Source organism: Anolis sagrei, chromosome 4 (genome assembly GCF_037176765.1).
Source record: "Anolis sagrei isolate rAnoSag1 chromosome 4, rAnoSag1.mat, whole genome shotgun sequence".
Taxonomy (NCBI): domain Eukaryota; kingdom Metazoa; phylum Chordata; class Lepidosauria; order Squamata; family Dactyloidae; genus Anolis; species Anolis sagrei.
The window spans coordinates 138,832,790-138,851,673 of NC_090024.1; the positions used below are offsets into that span (position 1 = coordinate 138,832,790).

Sequence of the window (18,884 nt, forward strand, 5' to 3'; positions counted from 1 at the left end):
GTTACATTGAGGAAAAACAACAGAAAAAACTCAGCCTTTATCAGGACCTCAAAATCGAACAGCAAAGGCTCTGGCATCAGTCAGTCCAGGTGGTCCCAGTGGTCATCGGCACACTGGGTGTCATGCCAAAAGATCTTAGCCGGCATTTGGAAACAATAAACATCGACAAAATCATGATCTCTCAACTGCAAAAGGCCACCTTACTTGGATCTGCACACATCATTCAAAAATACATCACACAGTTCTAGACAACTTGGGAAGTGTTCGACTTGTGAGTTTGTGATAAGAAATCCAGCATACATCTCTCGTTTTCTGTGACATATTGTGTTTTTGTGTCAGTAAAATAATAATAATAATAATAATAATAATAATAATAATAATAATAATTTATTTATTTATATTCCATCCTATCTCCCTAAAGGAACTTATAGTACACATATATGGCAAACATTAATACCATTATACAATTAACAAAGACAGACAGTACATAAACAGAATGAAATGCCACCCATCTTTTCCCATCTTTGGCATCTGGAGCATTTTTGAGTCTGGCTACGGGGGAGGGGTGTGTGCTGTCGCTCCATTTTCCACACCTATGAGCTTTGTTGTCCTTAGACGCTGTCCTGATTGAATTGGCCGACATGTCCGCTTGGGTACCTTTTATTACCTCCCCACCAAAGTGGTACCTATTTATCTACTCATTGCTGTTTTTGAACTGCCAAGTCAGCAGAAGCCAGGCTCATGGTTAGAAGCTCACCCCACCCTGTCAACCTTTCGATCGGCAAGTTTTTTTTTCCTGCAGCTGATGGTTTAACTTACTGTGCTAAAGCCCGACAAACTCAATTCTTGCTGGTGCAAGTACTCTGACTGAGAACACAAAAAAAAACCCTTTTGCTATCTTGCAAGAGGGAGCCAAAACGATGTCGTAACAAGCAAAAACAATATCCCCTTGTTTCAATAAGAAATAAATCCTCCATTGGTGCTGGAGGAAGCTCTTGTTGCCTATCTAGAGTCCTTTAGAGGGGAAACTTCCACATCCTCCAACCATATTGCTAGTACCAATTAGACATGACTTGGGAATTGAAGGACAATTTGTGAAAGAATTAGATTATCATATTATACCCCTAAACATAGACAGACCTCACTAGTCTGGAAGACTATTTTGCCTCAAAAACATATCTCTTTTCTTTTCAGTATAATTGTTGCAAAGTTGCGATTAACCTTGGCCAAACCTGATCACTACGCACAAGCTTAAGCTTTCCTACCTGATCTAGTACAAAAAAGAATGAATTGTTAAAGAAATGCATATTTTTTTCAAAAAGATTAAGATATATTTTGGTATGTTTTCCTACCCAGTTTGTTTGCATGGCTCTTAATCTTTTAAGCTTTAATTTTACCAACTACAAGAAATGCAAAATGGCCCAGTCTTTGATCTCTGTTAACCTGCTTGTTTATATGAGATTCCTTCTCTGTAAATGGTTTTGGGTGTGTTCGTTTTAGTAGACAACACTCCCTCTCAAAAAGGTCATAGCCCATAGAGTACTTAGCTCAATGTTCTGGCGGTTGCAGAAAGGAAAAATAAATGTAATGTTGTATAATGCTGTAATTCCAAACTTTGTCATGTAGTTCCGCCATCAGCCGGCTTTTAGCTGGAACTAGTGAATCATAGAATCATAGAATATAAAGTTGGAAGACACCACATGGGCCATCCAGTCCAACCGTCTGCCATGCAGGAAAAGCACAATCAAAGCACCCCTGACAAATGGCCATTCAGCCTCTGTTTGAAAACCTTCAAAAAAGTTGCTGAATCACATAAATGAAATAATTTTCTCTGGGGATCTCTGCCAAATGCATGATTTTGTTAAAGAATAACACCGTGAATCTGACAGGAAAATTCTTGGTACTTTTGCAAGCATACAAGTGTGAAAACACATACAGGCAACAAACAGTTTTGCAAATACTCGTAATTGAGTGCATGCCAGCTGCAATATCAGGGCCAGCAGTGGAATGGGATCAGAATGAGGTAACAAAATTTCTAAGAATAGAATGGTTCCCAGAAGACAGATTTTTCAAAACTTGTATGGATTTTATGTCAGTGATACGATTGCCAAGTGAAATATTGGCGCAGGGCGCCTATATCTATAAAACTATATTTCACCACATAATAGTCACACTTCTCCCCCCCCCTTTTTGGAGGGAAGGGGGTGCGACTATTAAGCGGTAAAAATGTTTTGCAGCTATGGGGCTTCCCTTACCAGCCAGATATGGGGAACCCGATAGCTGCGAATCTGCCCATTCACCTGCTGGTAAGAGCTATGAGCCTTGCCTTGACTGCAGGCAGAGATGCAACTATTATGTGTGAAATTGTAAAGTCTAAAAAGAGGGCTGCGACTATTCTGCAATGGCTACTATTATAATATGTGGGTAGTTTTGTAGAAGGGGTAATTTCAACAGGTGTTGCTTGTCACATATTAAAAGTACAGGAGCCCTGCTCTGGAATTTACCCAGCAACCCTAGTCAGCATTCAATATGCCATCCTCCCAGTTAAAGAGACATATAATATGACCTCATCATTCTGCCATCATAGTATTTGGTTGAGTATAGATTAGCTTTCTGAACACTGCTATTAAAGAGTTGAAGACATATGTCATGTCTACAGCAGGGTGACAGTCAATCCTCTATTTTTTTTTCTTGGCTAGAGGCCTAAATACCCTAAAGGCATTATATCCTTTCTGATCTTGGAAGCAATGCACATTCAGCATATTTGGATGAGAGATTGCCAGTGAATACCAGGTGCTGTAAACTATATTTCAGAGGAAGGAATTGGCAAAGTCATCTCTTGAGTATTTCTTGCCTAAGAAAAACCTGTAGAATTCATGAGATCAATAGAAGTCAACAGGTGACTTGAAGACATACATAAGAACATATAGTCATAGTACAGCCACAGCTCTGCCTGAAATGATCATAAAGCTAAGAGAGAATTCTCTTTCAGGCTGCTGCCTATCACTGAATGCCTGGATTGATGTAATCATGCATTACATACAGAAAATTAAGAGGGGGAATCTCTTGTTTTATGCCATGAAACAGAACATCATATGCACACCCTGAATTCTTTGTCACTTGTAAAGAATTTGGCGGAAAGGCTTTGTTGGTGATGATTGTACACAAGAAGAAATATATTGTATTTCAGTTTGCTGAAAGCCTGACTTACTATGATGCCTTGCCCTATGAATTTGGTCGGTCATTCCAGAGCCTGTCTGGAGCAGAAATGCTCGGGACTGACACCAAAGGCAACTATATGAACCCTCCTGAACCTATTGTGGTGACAGGTCAGAGTCTACATAGTCCAGCCAGGCTAAGACTACATCAGCCCTACTGGGCTATCACTGTTTGATCCTCCACTACCCCAAGTCTGGTCTGTTTTAAAAGCCACTGAAGAGAAGTGGGCACTGCTGTAAAGTTTGTGGTTTCTGCAGATGCCCTAGTCAGTTGCATATCCAAACTTGCCTTAACATCATAGGTATAATAATTTTTAAATGAAAATCATGCCACTGTTAGACTATAATGGGCCTTTCCACAATAATTTTCTATCTCCATAAATAAAGGCTGATTATTAATTCCTTACAGAGAATACAATCATCTTACTTCAGAGTTACACTTCTTCTGAAAGAAAAAAAAAACATTTTCAGAATCCTAAAAATATGTTAGGAAATGGATTTCTCCTAACAGAATAGTATATCGTTGATGAGTATATAAAATCCTCCATTTCTCAGGAGAAGACAAATAGCTATTTCTTGCAGCATGTTAGTAATGTGACTCTTGGAGTGGAGAGATGATAATTCATACTCCTTTTCTTTGCCTCCTCAGGTTGTTGCACTGTCATCCTGGAGCCTCATGAGGGATTCGTCGTACTATACCTGTTCTATTATTGCACTTATTTTGGTAAGTGTTCCATGTTTCATCTCCTGTCACCTGCTGCCCACAATGGGATTCCTTCCCAAGGTGTTAAACTACAAGTCCTAGCTAATGTTGTCAATATTCAAAGCTGAGGAGAGTTGCAGTTTGAACTATCTAGAGGTAGCAAATTGAGGAAGATCCCCCAAACCCACACTTCCCTCAAAAATTTAGGAGCGGGAGAGGAATGGCACCAAATTAACCAAAAACTAGAAAGAAAAATGACTGGAAATGGAAACCAGGCATTATTTCTTGTTTAATTTCCAAGCAAATCGATTTTTGGGCACAGTCCACGGGGGGAGTGAAAACTTGCAGGTGCCCACCTTTTTTTTAAAGAACATACATAATCAGGAAGCATACATTCACTTATGGAAAGCAGCAGAATTTTTATTTATGGTGGCTGCCCAACTGTGGTCTGAGGGCAGTCAGTAGTCCCTGGTGTACTTTCAGGTGTCCTTTGAGCCTGTGATGAAAGTACAGAACTTGATTTCAGTTCACTTCTTGGCTCCATAATGTGATTTTTCACTGGAAGAGACTGCTCATGAACTTGTGGGTCAGTGCTTATCCATTTATATTTACTTTAGTATTGGATTAACATTTATTTGCATTTTTGCAGTAATGTTATCAAATAATATTTCATATTGTTTTGAAATAATTGCATTTATTCTTGTATGGCACTGATAGCACGATTTGGCTAGGACAGGGGCACTGAGTTAAAAATAAACCGAATGAATCATGGCAGCAAGCCAGATAATTCAGGCAGGTGGGTGTTCCCTTGCCTCGGGCATCCTTTTCCCTCTTGGCTCAATAACAGCTCCTTTTCTCCTTCTTTGGATTTCTCCGTTTGCTTCACAACTCCATGGCTCAATGGGGAAGTGTGTCTTGATGTATAGGAGCCACAAAGACTTAAGAGTTTCAGGTGGTGGAAGACAACAACAACAACAACGATGATGATAGTGCTAATGATATAAATGAATGTTATAGCTTCATGTGGAATTGCTCACGCTGGCTGTTTTGGACCATGTCCCCATTTATAGCAGCAACTAATCATCCCCTCTTAGGCTGAGTACAATACAGGAAGGTTACCACTCTTTCTCAGCTGTCATATAATATAAAATGTCATGTTGTAGTGGTATTCAACCAATTTGGACTGGCAGGAAGTAGGGCAGTAAAACCTGAGGAAGAAGTGCATTCTTTCTGCCTGACATTGCATTGTCACATTTTGCCCTGACACCCTATTGTAGCAGAAACATGTGTCCTTGACTATAAGCTGCTTCATAATGAGGCCTGTAGTTGTCAGTGACAGCTAAGAGCCAGCAGAAAAGCAGATGCGTGGCTCCCTCTCCTCCTGCCCAATCTGGCAGAAAAAAATAGAAGGCTAGAAGGGTGACAGTGCAAGTATTTCCTCCTAAATGTGCCAGGCTACTTCATTTGCCGCTGATCATTGCAGACAAAGATGGGTGACGAAGAAAAAGGAATGCTGAGGCACAGCATATGAGTGCAACCTAGTGGTGACTGTAAAAGAAAAGCATTCCTTTCCTTGAATTCCAGGAAAGTGTCCTGCCTGGAGGAATGATGCATATACAGACAGTCCTCAAGTTACAAACATCTGACTTACAAATAACTCATAGCTAAGAACAGGAGTGAGAGAACACAAAGTGAGAGAAATTTACCCTTCGAAAGGGAAATTCACTCCTGAAAGAGTTATCATGGACAAAAGGTGCCTCCATAGAAGCTTTGTCACTAATCCTTGTTTCCACAACTAACCAAATTTTTATCACAGGGAAAGTGAGGGGAAATCTGTTGAACAAAGAAAAAGAGTGCAAAAGAAACACCACAGGCATGTTAACCCTTCCCTATGCTATCCAATGCATGCATGCATGCATGCATGCATACACACACACACACACACACACACACACACACACACACACACATACACACACATTAGCCATCCCCTGCCACTCGTTGCTGTGGCCCACATGGGGGTTCTGTGTCGGAGGTTTGGCCCAATTCTATCGTTGGTGGGGTTCAGAATGCTCTTTGACTGTAGGTGAACTATAAATCCCAGCAACTACAACTCCCAAATGTCAAGATTCTATTTCCCTCAAACTCCACCAGTGTCCAGATCCATCATTGTTTGAGTCCACAGTCATCTTTGGATGTAGGTGAACTACAACTCCAAAACCAAAGGACACTGCCCACCAAACCCTTGCAGTATTTGATTGTAGGTGAATCCCATCTACTACAACTCCCAAATGACAAAATCAATTTTTTTGAGTGAAGGACATACATTGGATTGTTAGGTGTCTTGAGTCCAAATTTGGTGTCAATTCATCCAGTGGTTTAGAATCTACCTGTTCCAACTTTCAAACGAATTCAACTTGAACAAAACTACAGAACCTTTCTTGTTCGTACCTTGGGGATTGCCTGTATTATGTAGAATAAAGTGCTAGAATTATATGCCAGCTAAGCATTTACATTTTAAATGCTTTTGCACATTTCAATCATCAACCCTGTTTATGTGTGTGTGTGCATATGCAGACATGCAGACATGGGTGTGCATGCACACATACAATTTTTTCTAAATGTATTAGAGCAAAGCAGTATGTACCTCTGATGTGCTCACTTACATTGTGTTTGTATGTTCATACATTGAAACATATATACCTGTTGGCATGGTCTGAAATGGCATAGAATTCCACCATTTAGTATGTGTTCAGATGCAAATAATGATCAAGTAAGGACAGCCTATGCAGAAGTTATTGCAGCTGCATGGTTGATTGTTGAATGAGACTCTTCAGCATGTCTGGGCACATTACAGATTTTGCAGAAATTTCATTTCCTCAGAAAAGCAACTGTAGAGAGTGGAAATTAAATGAGAGTGGCCCAGTTAGTACTTTCCATTCCATTTTCGTAATCTAAATCACCTTACCTCCTGTGTCACTCCTGCAATCCAATTGCTCTTAACTACCCCACAGCTATTAAGAAGTCAATGTGTCTTGGATTCTGATCCCAGGTCCCCAGTGTATTAGAAGTATTGGTATGGTAACTTGCTTTCTATACCACTCAACTCTTTGGTGTCTCTGATGGTTTGGCACTGCCGACTGCTTTTGGGCATGGAAATCCATTTAAAGCCTGAGTGCAGAGGACTGCATTCAGGCTTTAAATTTATCTTTAATTGGGAGTTTGAGTGATGTCAGTGTGAAGCATGTTGGTTCAGTTGATTTCATTCTAAGAGAGCTCTAGCCCAGTGCCACGTGCCTTAGGTATAAAACCAACCCTGGAAGCATGATCGTGCCCGTATAAGTGGGATGATGAATCTGTTGTGTTGCTTTAGTCTGAATTTTAAATAGCTATCCATGGTCCTGAAAACCCTCTTGATCCCAAATAGTTTCAACACTATGGTTAGCTCATTAAAGTTTAGACTTTTACTCAGAGGACACACACACACAAACCAATAGCATTAACCCTACTTAACCCATCTTTTGTTTCTGGCATTTGTCCTTAGGAAATGTAATTCCAAAACGTAACATTATATTTATGTTTTTGCTTCTTTTAATTAAAATATGGCTTGCTTTACATATTAATACAACATTTAAATTTTTCTCCACAGTTTATTTATGATGAAATGGTTACTTGGTAAGTAAAAATTCTGTCATTTTTTATTAACAGAAGTAAGAGAAAAGAACCTACTGAGGGACCAAGTGCCTGCTCTACAAGAAACCTAGATAATAGACTGGCATGTGTTTAAAAGAAATGTTGAGTTATTAGTGAACACCTCTTCTTTGGCACTTTCATTTTAGGCTGTTCATGCTTCACACCCATGTCAACTTCCATAGAGTGTATTGAACTTGTGTAAGTAGGGTGGATACATGAGCATTGCCAAGGCCCATACAAGACATCTTTCCGCATGGGATGAACAAAACTGCACCCCTTCCACTTCATGTACAGAAAGCCAGTTGGGAAAAGCATCCTCCATCCACAACACTTGATGGCAGCTGACTAGCATAGGAAGTTCAGAGATGGCTACTCTACTTGGCCCTCTATTCTTCCCTCAGGCAACTTTCTACCTCTCACCTTTCACCTAAGGTGACTGCCTTACTCCACCTAATGATAAGGCCAGCCTTGAACATTACTTCCAGGATAAAAGTAGCGAAAGTAGATTAAATGATGGGACATACATATTCATGCTGTCATTATTGTGGTTCAAAGAGACTAGCAAGTCATTAGAGCCATCAGTGTTAAAAGAATAATCTCCATACCAGCCATAACTACTGCAACTGTCTACTGTAACTGTTGGTTATGTGATTATTCCCACCACATTGTGAATGATCTCCTTTAGCTCTGTGTGTCTGCTGTTTGGTATGAAGCTGTACAACCAAACTATGAGTAGCTAGTGGGATAGAAGAAACTGAATCAAGAAGGTTCTGAAAAGTCTATCTTCATCTAGTCACCTATAGAGGTATAGCAGAAAGTAGTATTTTAGTAGGGAACAAGATATAGCAATTCCAAGTATATGACAAAAAATACATTCATTCCTTGAGCTCCATTACCTTCCTCTTCATAATGATAAGGCCAGAGAAGAGAAAGAATTGTAAGATGTTAGCTATCTCCAAGTGTGAATTTAGAGGCATAGTCATAAAGGCTGCAACAAAGAATTAGAACTGAACATAAGAGTTATTTCTAAAGGAAGTAAATGAGAGTGCTTGATGGACTATTCCATAGTTTCAAACTGTTTTGTGTTCTCTGACTACTTGTGAAAAGAAGAAATTGGTTCTGTCATTGTTGTCTATCTTCCAACCAATCGTACATTGAATACTTTGGCTTATTATCATTATTATTGTTGTTTTTCTTCTGCCTCTCTCAAAAAAGAGACTCAGGGTGGTTATCAGCATAAAGCAGTGGTTCCCAGCCTGTGGTCTGTGGACTACCAGTGATCCACAAGAACTAAAATGTGATCCGTGGCCTCACTTTTACTACACTGTTGCAACAAGAGTGACTGGTCTTTTATAGTGCCGAGGTTTATTAAATATGGTTTTCTGTGGGCGAGCAGATGGCAACTACTGGATGGCATGTGTTCTGTATCAGAAACTAGAGCTGATGTGGTCTATCCAACGCAGTTTTTTTGAATCAGCACTGCAAATAACCAAACCAAATCTTAAGTTGACCAAAAACGATTCATAACCCCTTTGGTACTAATATTGGAGAGTGGTCTCTGGTCAATGTGGCCCCTGGTCAAAAAAAGGTTGGGAACCACTGGCATAAAGTAATACAGATTAAAACTATGCAAAACACTCAATAAATATGAATTTGGTTTGGTTGCAGGTGGGAGTCCTTAATTTTAGTGCTGATGTATGTCGTCTACATTCTCATCATGAAGTAAGTGTGATATATCCTTGTGTGGTTATTGTTCAAGGATACTTTGAAATGGTTATTTATAACATTCCAATTGGGAAAAGATAAACGGGAAAATCAGTGGGTCTTGCTCAAGCCCCTGTTTTCTACACAGTCTTACCAGAATAACATTATTTGTATAATCATTTGACTTCGTAAGTATTGAAAATTTTGCTCGATTCCTTTTTATCACAAATGCGAGTGTTCCTTTACATGAAGGATGTCTTTACTCCCTTCAGATTTGGGCTGTGATCCCATAGCTAGGAACCACAAAATCATCACAGAGTAAACAGAAGCTGGGACAACTCCTGATGTTATCAGGGTTTATTAAAGATCCTGGGGGTTGCATAGTTAGAGCCCAAGGATAGGGAGAAGCAAGCAAATTGGAAATCAATAGAAAGTTTCCAAAGCAGATGAAGGGTCAGATTCCAGGGACAAGGAAAGGATGAAGAACAGCACCAACCTTGCCAAGACCTTCTTACTATGTGACAAACAAGGCAATTTTTTTGAAGTTGAGGATTTACAGATAGAGCTGCCTTGACTGCCATTGAAACAGCCAGGGCTCTCCCATTGAGTGACACACTGGCACTCAATCCCCTCAATTTCAAGATATACAGAGCTGGACCCAGATCTAAAGTGCATTGCCCCTATATTATTTATTTATTTATTTATTTATTTAAAAGTTTTGTATACCGACCTTCTCACCTCTCTTGAGGGACTCAGACCGGTTTCCAACCATAAAATCACATACAAATCACATAGGCATTCATTTGTCTACACAGCCACAGAATAATAGTCATTTGTCTACACAGCCACAGAATAATAGTCACCTCTCTTGAGGGACTCAGACCGGTTTCCAACCATAAAATCACATAAAATCACATAGGCATTCATTTGTCTACACAGCCACAGAATAACATAACTTTTGCTCTGCTATGTGCCACTGCGCCCTATTTCCCATGGGAAAATTAAGCAGGGAACAGTATGATATCAAATGGTGGCAAGCCAATTTCTAGTTCAACTGAGCTCCATGAGGAGCTGAAGCATCCAAACCATTGGGTTGTAAGTTCTGATGGAGGCTATATTATAGATCTTGACATTGCTTCCTTTTGACTCACATTTTGACATATCTCTCAAGATTCTGTATAGCAGAAACAGTGAGATGTGGACAAAATATAGTAGGTTCACTTATGTGAACTATGGCCCGTATTTTGGTAACTTTGATGAAAAAGGGGAAGGGAAGGAGGAATATTTTGTGAGTGTTAATATACAATAAGTGTTAACTGGCCTAGGTTTGTTTGTTTTTTAAAATAAAAAGCCAGTGTAGACAATTCTTTAAAATAAAACAAACGCATGAATTCAATCTTTCCTGTTTCGATTTCAAGAGGTTCTGAAACTTCTTTTAATACAACTCTTGTTAACTATCAAAGCCCCTAGGTTGCCAAAACGCCTGGAGTAAGACATAGGTATATTAGGATGCCTATTTGTTAGGAAACTATCAAGCAGAAATCTCTTGTTCTCTTTGTACAGGTTTAATTCCAATCTACAACATCTGTTTGAAAGGAGGACAAAGAATGCAACAAATATGGTGAATGGATTAGCAAATAACACAGAGATGGATGACAATAGCAATTGTGATGCTACAGTGGTATTACTAAAGAAAGGTAACTGTTCCAGTAAGTCACAATGTTTGCTTGTAGAATTTTGCTGGATAGTCTAGTGCAGGGGTTCCTAACCCATGGGTCACAACCCGAAAGGGGTCATAAAGGGTTTGCTGTAGGTAGTGGTGAGCCCACAGCAAACCGCAGGCAGTGGTGAGCTATGATTTTTTTTTAGCTTGTTAATGGATTACTATGTCAATTTTCACATTAAATATGTTGTAAGTTAACATTATTTTGAATTACAGGCAATCCCCAAGTTACGAACAAGATAGGTTCTGGAGATTTGTTCTTAAGTTGAATTTGTTTGTTAGTTGGAACAGGTACATTTTTTAAGTGGCACTCCAGCCAAAAATGTGTGCGTGTATATATGCACACATACACACAGCTTTGGATTGCATGGGGAATGGTTAACACCCCAGTGATGTTTGTTTTGCTTTATGTGCCCTTGTTCAGAAGATTTCACCTCACTTTCAATCCCTGTGATACTGAATTATGAAAAATATGGCTTGTTGTAGAAACACGGATTGGTGAGAAAGCTTCAGTGGAGACATCTTTTTCCCTATGATAACTCTTCAAGGAGTGAATTTCCCTTCCTAGAGTAGACTTCTCTCACTTCCTGTTGTCTCACTCCTGGTCTCAACTATGAGTAGTTTGTATGTTAGATGTTTGTAAGTTGGGGACTGCCTGTATATTATACTGAAAAAAACTGTTTTTGTTGTGTTTCCATGTATCCTATTTTAATTTTTTTTAATGGGGCTGCGACTCAAAAAAGATTAGGAACCTCTGGTCTAGTGGGTCAATAATTCAGTAATTGAAGGCAGGCATAGCATCACTATAATTACATCTTTGAATCCTGTGCTTTGGACTCCTTACGTCTTTGTAAAATAGTACTAGAGGTCTGATCAAAATCAGGATTAGTTTGGATTGCAGTTACCTATAGTTCCTTTTGTTACAACGGATGGGGAATCCCAAACATGTATTTAAAAGAGAGAGAGAAAGTTCAGAGAGAATTCAAAGCTCCGAATTTTAGATCGGAGAGTTTGTAAACTCAGTCTGATGGCAACGAATAGTATCTGTTGTTAGTCTTTTTAGAGACCTGAATATAACTTGAAAGAAGGAGTACTGCCCTTGGTGTACAGAGTCATCAGAATTTAGACTCTGGTAATCCACTTTGAAGGTTTTGTATATTTAATTTGTTGTAGGCCACCTTCAGTCCCATGCTTGGAGAAAGACAGGGTGTAAATAAATAAATTTTAGAAGCTTTCAAAATCTATGTGATAGGAGGTGACGATAGGATTTTTAAAAGTGTGTATAAGATCTCTCTTAAGTTATGTTCAATTTCCTAAAACACCTTTATCTGCACCTAGTCTTTGTTTTCATCAGTACTGAACCATGGGCCTGCCAACCAAGGGACAGACTTTTCCAGATGTGTCTAAACCATTCAAATTATTAAGAGCATTTGTAGCACCACTTAGGGAATTAATGCAGTGTGATATCACTTTAACTGCTATGATTCAATTTTATGGAATCATGAGAGTTGTATTTTAGTGAGACACCAGAATTCATTGGCAGGGAAGACTAAAGACTTCATACAACTGCAGCTCTCATGATTCCATTTCAATGAGCAATGGAAGTTAAAGTGGTCTCAAATGGCATTAATTCTACAGTGTAGATGAACTTTCAGTTAACTACAGTTACAGGTAAGCATCTTGTCTCTCTCCTACAAGGCAGTGAGCATGCAGATGGATATAACAGACCTTAAAAGTCCATAATTATAGGCAATCAGCAATCAGCAAAGAAAACAATTCTAGCTGCCTATAAAGGTGATGTGAGGTCAGGAAGGTGCGACGGGTGGGAGGGAGGAGTAATCAGCTAGATAAGATTGTTTAATTGGTCTTAATTTTTGTAAATGTAATAGACTGGAGTTGTCTTTTTCAGCAATTTTAAAAGTATTTTGCAGTTAGTTAAATCTTTATCTTTCTTCTTTATAAAATGTGTTAACCAGATGTCAAGATATCTTTTACAAATCTGTTTTAGGTCTCATATTATGATGCAACATGGCAATACATGTCTTGTTTTTAACTCTGAATCAAATATTGATAGATTGCAACTCCTCTTGCATAATAATAATAATAATAATAATAATAATAATAATAACAACAACAACAATCTTTATACCCTGCTACCATCTCCCCCACCGGGACTCAGGGCGGCTTACATGAGGCCAAGCCCAAACAACATATTACAACATGATTAGAATTGAATGCTGCACTATATCAGTGTCAATGGAAAGTTATGTTCAATCATTCATAATAATGCATGTAAAGATCTACAGAATAGCCTAATAGTGGACTTCTCTTACTCAAGTGGGAATGGTTCTTCCTTAGACAAGATTACACTTGTGTTGTCTGTGGTAATCTGATACCGTGTGAAAAATAGGCCTACATCTGGCAAAATTGTATTGGTTTACAGTACTTCCAAAATAAACTTCAAGGTACTAGTTTTAGAGTATGCCTTTACAGTTGTGTTTCTGGTCCTAGTCCTTATTCTTGGGTCAAGTCTTTTCACCTCCAGCTGAAGATTTTTTAATTGCTAGGAGTATTTATTGAATGTTTTAATGACTGGTCAGAGTAGATAGTTGTTGGTATTATCATTATAATTATAATTATTATTATTATAATAATTATTATTAATAATAATAATAGTAATAATAATATTTCCCCACTTTATCTCTCCCAAAGGGAACTCAAAGTGGCTTGACATAAAATCATGTTGTTCAGTTGAAGCTACTAACTGAACCCATGCTTTGAAATATGAGCAGATTTAGTGCCTGTTCTTAAAAGTTTTCCTCATCTTTCTTAGCCGGATGGAAGAAATAAATCAGTTTAGACAAGCAAAACATAAACATAAGGCTAGAAGGTGGCAGTCACAGTTTCCCCAGAACTCCTTTTAGAACAGTGCTCCATCATGTTGCCACTTAGATGACAGCAGAAAACATGGCACCCACCAGCTTGTGCCACCAACACAAATGAGTTACACTAACTGCATATCTTTAAAAGAAGGAAAATATGTTATCTATCATGTTTTTCTGGCAGCAACACTGAGAAATCTACTACTGCTCAACCGTATAAAATTTTCCCCACAGTGTGAAATGAAGAGCCCTTCTGTACTGGCCCATAAAGCCTGGCTTTGTTACCCACAGGGACTCTCAGGAACTTTCTTTTGCCCAGCCTATTCTCTCCCCCCCCCCCCCCGACATGTCACTGTGTTGCAGCCACAACGTGGGCATCTTCCTTACCCTCGGGGGGTCTAGCAGCCTTCACAAGTACCACCAGAAGGTTGCTGGACCTCCAATGGCAAGGTAAATGTCAATTTTGTGACTGTAGCCAGCCTCACCATTGGAGGGGGGTGGGGAGAGAGACCGACCACCATCCCACATTTCTGAGTCCTACTTGGAAAGTCATCTATAAATCTTCCAGACTGGGGAGTAGGATATATTAGTGACATGCCAAAAGGCAAGTTGTGAGTTTATAGCTGAGATAAAATGTGGGGCCACCCCCTGCCCCACTGCAGTCCTATATAATTTAATAGGAAGGGTCCTGTTGATAAAAGTGGAAATTATTCATGATTAATGTAGTCAGTCAGTCAGTAGCCTTTATTTCGGTCAACAAACCATCGGCTAAGTAATGATGAATGTCTAGCATTGGACTCTTGGTACAGCTCCATCTCTCTAGCAAAGGGGTCCCCAAACTAAGGCCCGTGGGCCGGATGCAGCCCTCCAAAGTCATTTACCCAGCCCCCACCGTAAACTTTAGAGTTAGGGTCACCCTAAGTCTGAAACAACTTGAAGGCACACAACAACAACAATCTTAATTACCTTGACTATCTCATTAGCCAAAAGCAGACCCACACTTTCCATTGAAATATTGGTAAATATATGTCGGTTATAATTGTTCTTCATTTTAAATATTGTATTGTTCTTTCATGTTTTTTTATTTGCACTCCAAATAAGATATGTGCAGTGTGTACATAGGAATTTGATCATGCCTTATTCAAACTATAGTCCGCCCACCCCAACCCAACAGCTTAAAAATGTTGAGGACTCCTACTCTGGCAATTTACAGCCTGAATCCCAGTGGTAGTCGTAACTAAAGTAGACCTCTTGAATCAGTAAAATTTGCATAGATTTAAAGCAGTAAGATTTGGAAAGGCTGATTCTTTCTGATTCAATAGGTCTAGTTCAGTTATCTTACCATTCAACAACTGATTCAAGAAGTCCACTTTAGTTGGGACTACCAATAGGATTCAGTTCTGCAAAAAAATTGAATATACTAGCAGAAGGTATGTGAAAAATAATATACTGCTGGTTCACATTTTTTAAAATCACATGTTCCTAAAAATTAGGGCAAATTAAATGGTTGTTAAAGATAAATAAATGTGAGGGAACAAACATATACAGTAGACATTTGGAAGAAAGATCTTATGGTTCAAACTTCGACTCTCTTAATTATCTTTAGGAAATTACCACCGCAAAGCATCTGTGATCATGGTGGATGAACTGCTGTCTGCATATCCACACCAGCTTTCCTTTTCAGAAGCTGGCCTCCGAATAATGATAACAAGTCACTTTCCTCCCAGAACCCGACTCTCCATGGCTAGTCGTATGTTGATCAATGAGGTACATTTTGTTTTGTCCATCTCCTTCCTTGATTCAGCTATAAACTAGAGCACTTTTGAAAGGTCTGATCTTACTAAGAATCTGAGATTAATTGTATCTTATACTTTACCTCTTCCTCTCACCACAGTTTGGGTGGCCCACATTTTCATATCAGGGTGGCCAGGCATGTAGCCGGGGGGGGGGGGGGGGGCTTGAGGGGCTTCATCCCCCCCCCCCCCCGAAATTCTCATGGTGGGCCTTACTGGTGCGTTATTTAAACTGTTATGTTTATTCATATCATGATCTGATCACCATGCTCAATATATCCCATATGCATGGGGGTATTGGGGTAATTATACAAAAGGTTTGCTAGGGTAGACCCTCTTTCACTCAGACCCCCCCCCCCGAAACTCACCCCCCCCCCCGAATCGAAATCCTGGCTACGGGCCTGAGGGTGGCACAGATTTATGTTCCGTTTCTCATGTGAATATCCTGAGGGTAAATACATGGCAGACAAAGAAATACCTGAATGAGCCATATTTTGGGCTGGATCACATGCAGAGAAGAACACAAATTGTGCCGGCAGGGTGGAGGAGGAACTCTGGTACTGAGAGATTAGAAGGTTTTACCTACATTGTGTGGAGAAAGAAGGGAACAGCAAATCCTCAGGGGACACTGCCTAGTCTTGCCAGAAATATAAAAACGTAATCCAAAAATAAAATCCTGTTTTGTTTCCAAAACAATGCTGCAAAAGTGGTCTCTTTTGTTCCAGTATCACAGATAGGGAACTGAGATTGTCAACTGAGAAAAGGTCACCTCATGTTTTTTCCAAGATCAAATTCCACTCTCTTTTCCATTGACCCTGTCACAGGTTATTTATGTGGAGAACAGAGAAGACCGTATACTACTAACAAAATATTTACTACGGTCCATAGACCCATCAGTGAACAAACAGTCATTAATAAATTATCCCGTCTCATTGTCCACAATTAATATACATGGTTTCAAGTAATACCCCTATCCAAGATTAATTTCTTTCCATAGACCCATCAGTACACCATCTCAAAGTGTCCTAGATAGCCACATGAGAAAGTGTTACTTTCTCAAATAGTGAAACATTTAATTTTTAGAATAAAGTACATTGCAACATCGTTATTTGAATAGCTGTTTAGGAGTCTTTAGAAATACGCCTGTCGTCTTTAATCTGTTTATTCAGTTGGTAAATCAACTAAATCTCCAGGTGATTAAATACCATGTCTAATTTTAATCAGTGGGATTGAAAGTTAAGAACCCTTTTTTCTTTCATGAAGGTATTTTGGTTCTTATTAGATAATATAAAACAGAATGCAGAAGAAATATGCAAGATAATCTACTCACCTATCAAGGATTGATAGATTGTGGAGATTACAGCATTTCAAATATCTCAAAGGAGCATTTTTATTCGGGCTTCTGCTCCATGTATTTATAATTGATTAATTGAGTGATTAGTCAAACTCAGGTATTAATCATTATTTAAATAGAAAAAAACACATTTTAAGACTAGCAAAACCAATTTTTATCAATGAATATTGAGTTTCTCATGGAATCAGAGATTCAGATTGTACATCACGAATGTTGGTTGTACTGAAACACCATAAAGGAGGAAATTAACGCACCACCCCAAATTTTTATTTGCAGCATTTAATTTGGATATTATATATAAAAAAAACTCCAGCTGCCTTTCCCATTTCGTCCTTTTTTTGTTCACAGTGCTTGCATGTTTGACTTTATTTCTCTCACCAGCGGCAGAGGCTAATAAACAGCAAAGTGTACACCAATGGAGAATCGGAGGTGGCCATCAAGGTCAAGCACGCTGTGGAGAATGGGTCAGGTCCCAGCAATTCTGCTGACAGAGCCACAAATGGAACCAGAAGGGATGAGGAGGCTGCTGTGGCTGGAAATGAAACAGAAAATGAAACTGATGACAATGAAAACAATGAGAATGATGAAGAGGAGGAGGAGGAAGAGGATGAGAATGGTGGTCCTTACACACCCTTTGATCTACCATGTAAGTAGTGCCTGGATTTGACAAATCTCTTTCTGGGTGTGACATTGCTCTTGGTGCCCTTGTAAGCAACTCTTAAAACATCTATTGAGGCAGTTTGCAGATATCTGTTTCAGTGTACTGGTGGTTGTAAAGACAATCAAGATAACCAAGAGGTGGGAAATTCTTATATGAAATCTCTCTTCCCTATCACTCCTTTTCTACAGTCCTAGATAAAATTAACTCATAGAATCATAGAGTTGGAAGAGACCTCTTGGGGCATCCAGACCAACCCTCTACCAAGAAGCAGGAAAATCACATTCAAAGTACTCCCGACAGATGGCCATCCAGCCTCTGTTTAAAAGCCTCCAAAGAAGGAGCCTCCACCACACTCCGGGGCAGAGAGTTCCACTGCTGAACAGCTCTCCCAGTCATGAAGTTCTTCCTAACGTTCAGATGGAATTTCCTTTCTTGTAATTTGAAGCCATTGTTCTGCGTCCTAGTCTCACTCCTCCCTATGACTTCCTTTCACATACTTGTACATGGCTATCATGTCTCCTCTCAGCCTTCTCTTCTTCAGGCTAAACATGCCCAGCTCTTTAAGGCACTCCTCATAGGGCTTGTTCTCCAGACCCTTGATGATTTTAGTCACCCTCCTCTGGACACTGTCCAGCTTGTCAATATGTCTCTTCAATTGTGGTGCCCAGAATTGGACACAATATTCCAGGTGTGGTCTAACCACACTCTTTTTAATCCTGGAGGTGAGTCATGTAACTGTTGGAAGTATTGTATTTTGGCTAAGAGTGATAGATGATCTGACATCTTTCCTTTGGGAAGAGGCTTGACCTTGTTTATTATTGTTATTGTCATTTATTTGTATAGCACCAAATATATACATGCCACTTTACAAGTAGAACAACCCAAAACAGTGGGTCCTGCTAAAATATATGTGTGCTCACACATAACACACACAGAAGGAAGGAATAATAAAAATATAAAACTATGTAATGCAATTATAAAATAAATAACATATAAAATACAATCTGATGTAAATCAAGTCTTATGGTCCATTTATACTTTTACACTCCAAAATACAAGAGAGAGAAAAATCACAATTATTTGGACTTCTGTTAAGAATCAAAAAGCACTTCAGGTAGGCATAGGTGAATCAATTCAATTCCCATTTTAATAA

General features: G+C 39.2%; 1 protein-coding gene across 2 annotated transcripts in view; it reads left to right on the forward strand.

Moving 5' to 3' along the window:
• SLC24A3 (solute carrier family 24 member 3) overlaps window positions 1-18,884 on the forward strand; it is a 241,088-nt gene that overhangs the window by 200,046 nt on the left and 22,158 nt on the right. The window contains exons 7-12 of one of the 2 annotated variants that reach the window (XM_060774095.2): window positions 3,868-3,942; window positions 7,571-7,596; window positions 9,283-9,336; window positions 10,882-11,027; window positions 15,530-15,690; window positions 17,452-17,716. In XM_060774095.2, the coding sequence (XP_060630078.2) occupies window positions 3,868-3,942; window positions 7,571-7,596; window positions 9,283-9,336; window positions 10,882-11,027; window positions 15,530-15,690; window positions 17,452-17,716 (727 nt within the window). The remainder of the gene's footprint in view (window positions 1-3,867; window positions 3,943-7,570; window positions 7,597-9,282; window positions 9,337-10,881; window positions 11,028-15,529; window positions 15,691-17,451; window positions 17,717-18,884) is intronic. The other variant, XM_060774094.2, reaches the window with a different exon arrangement.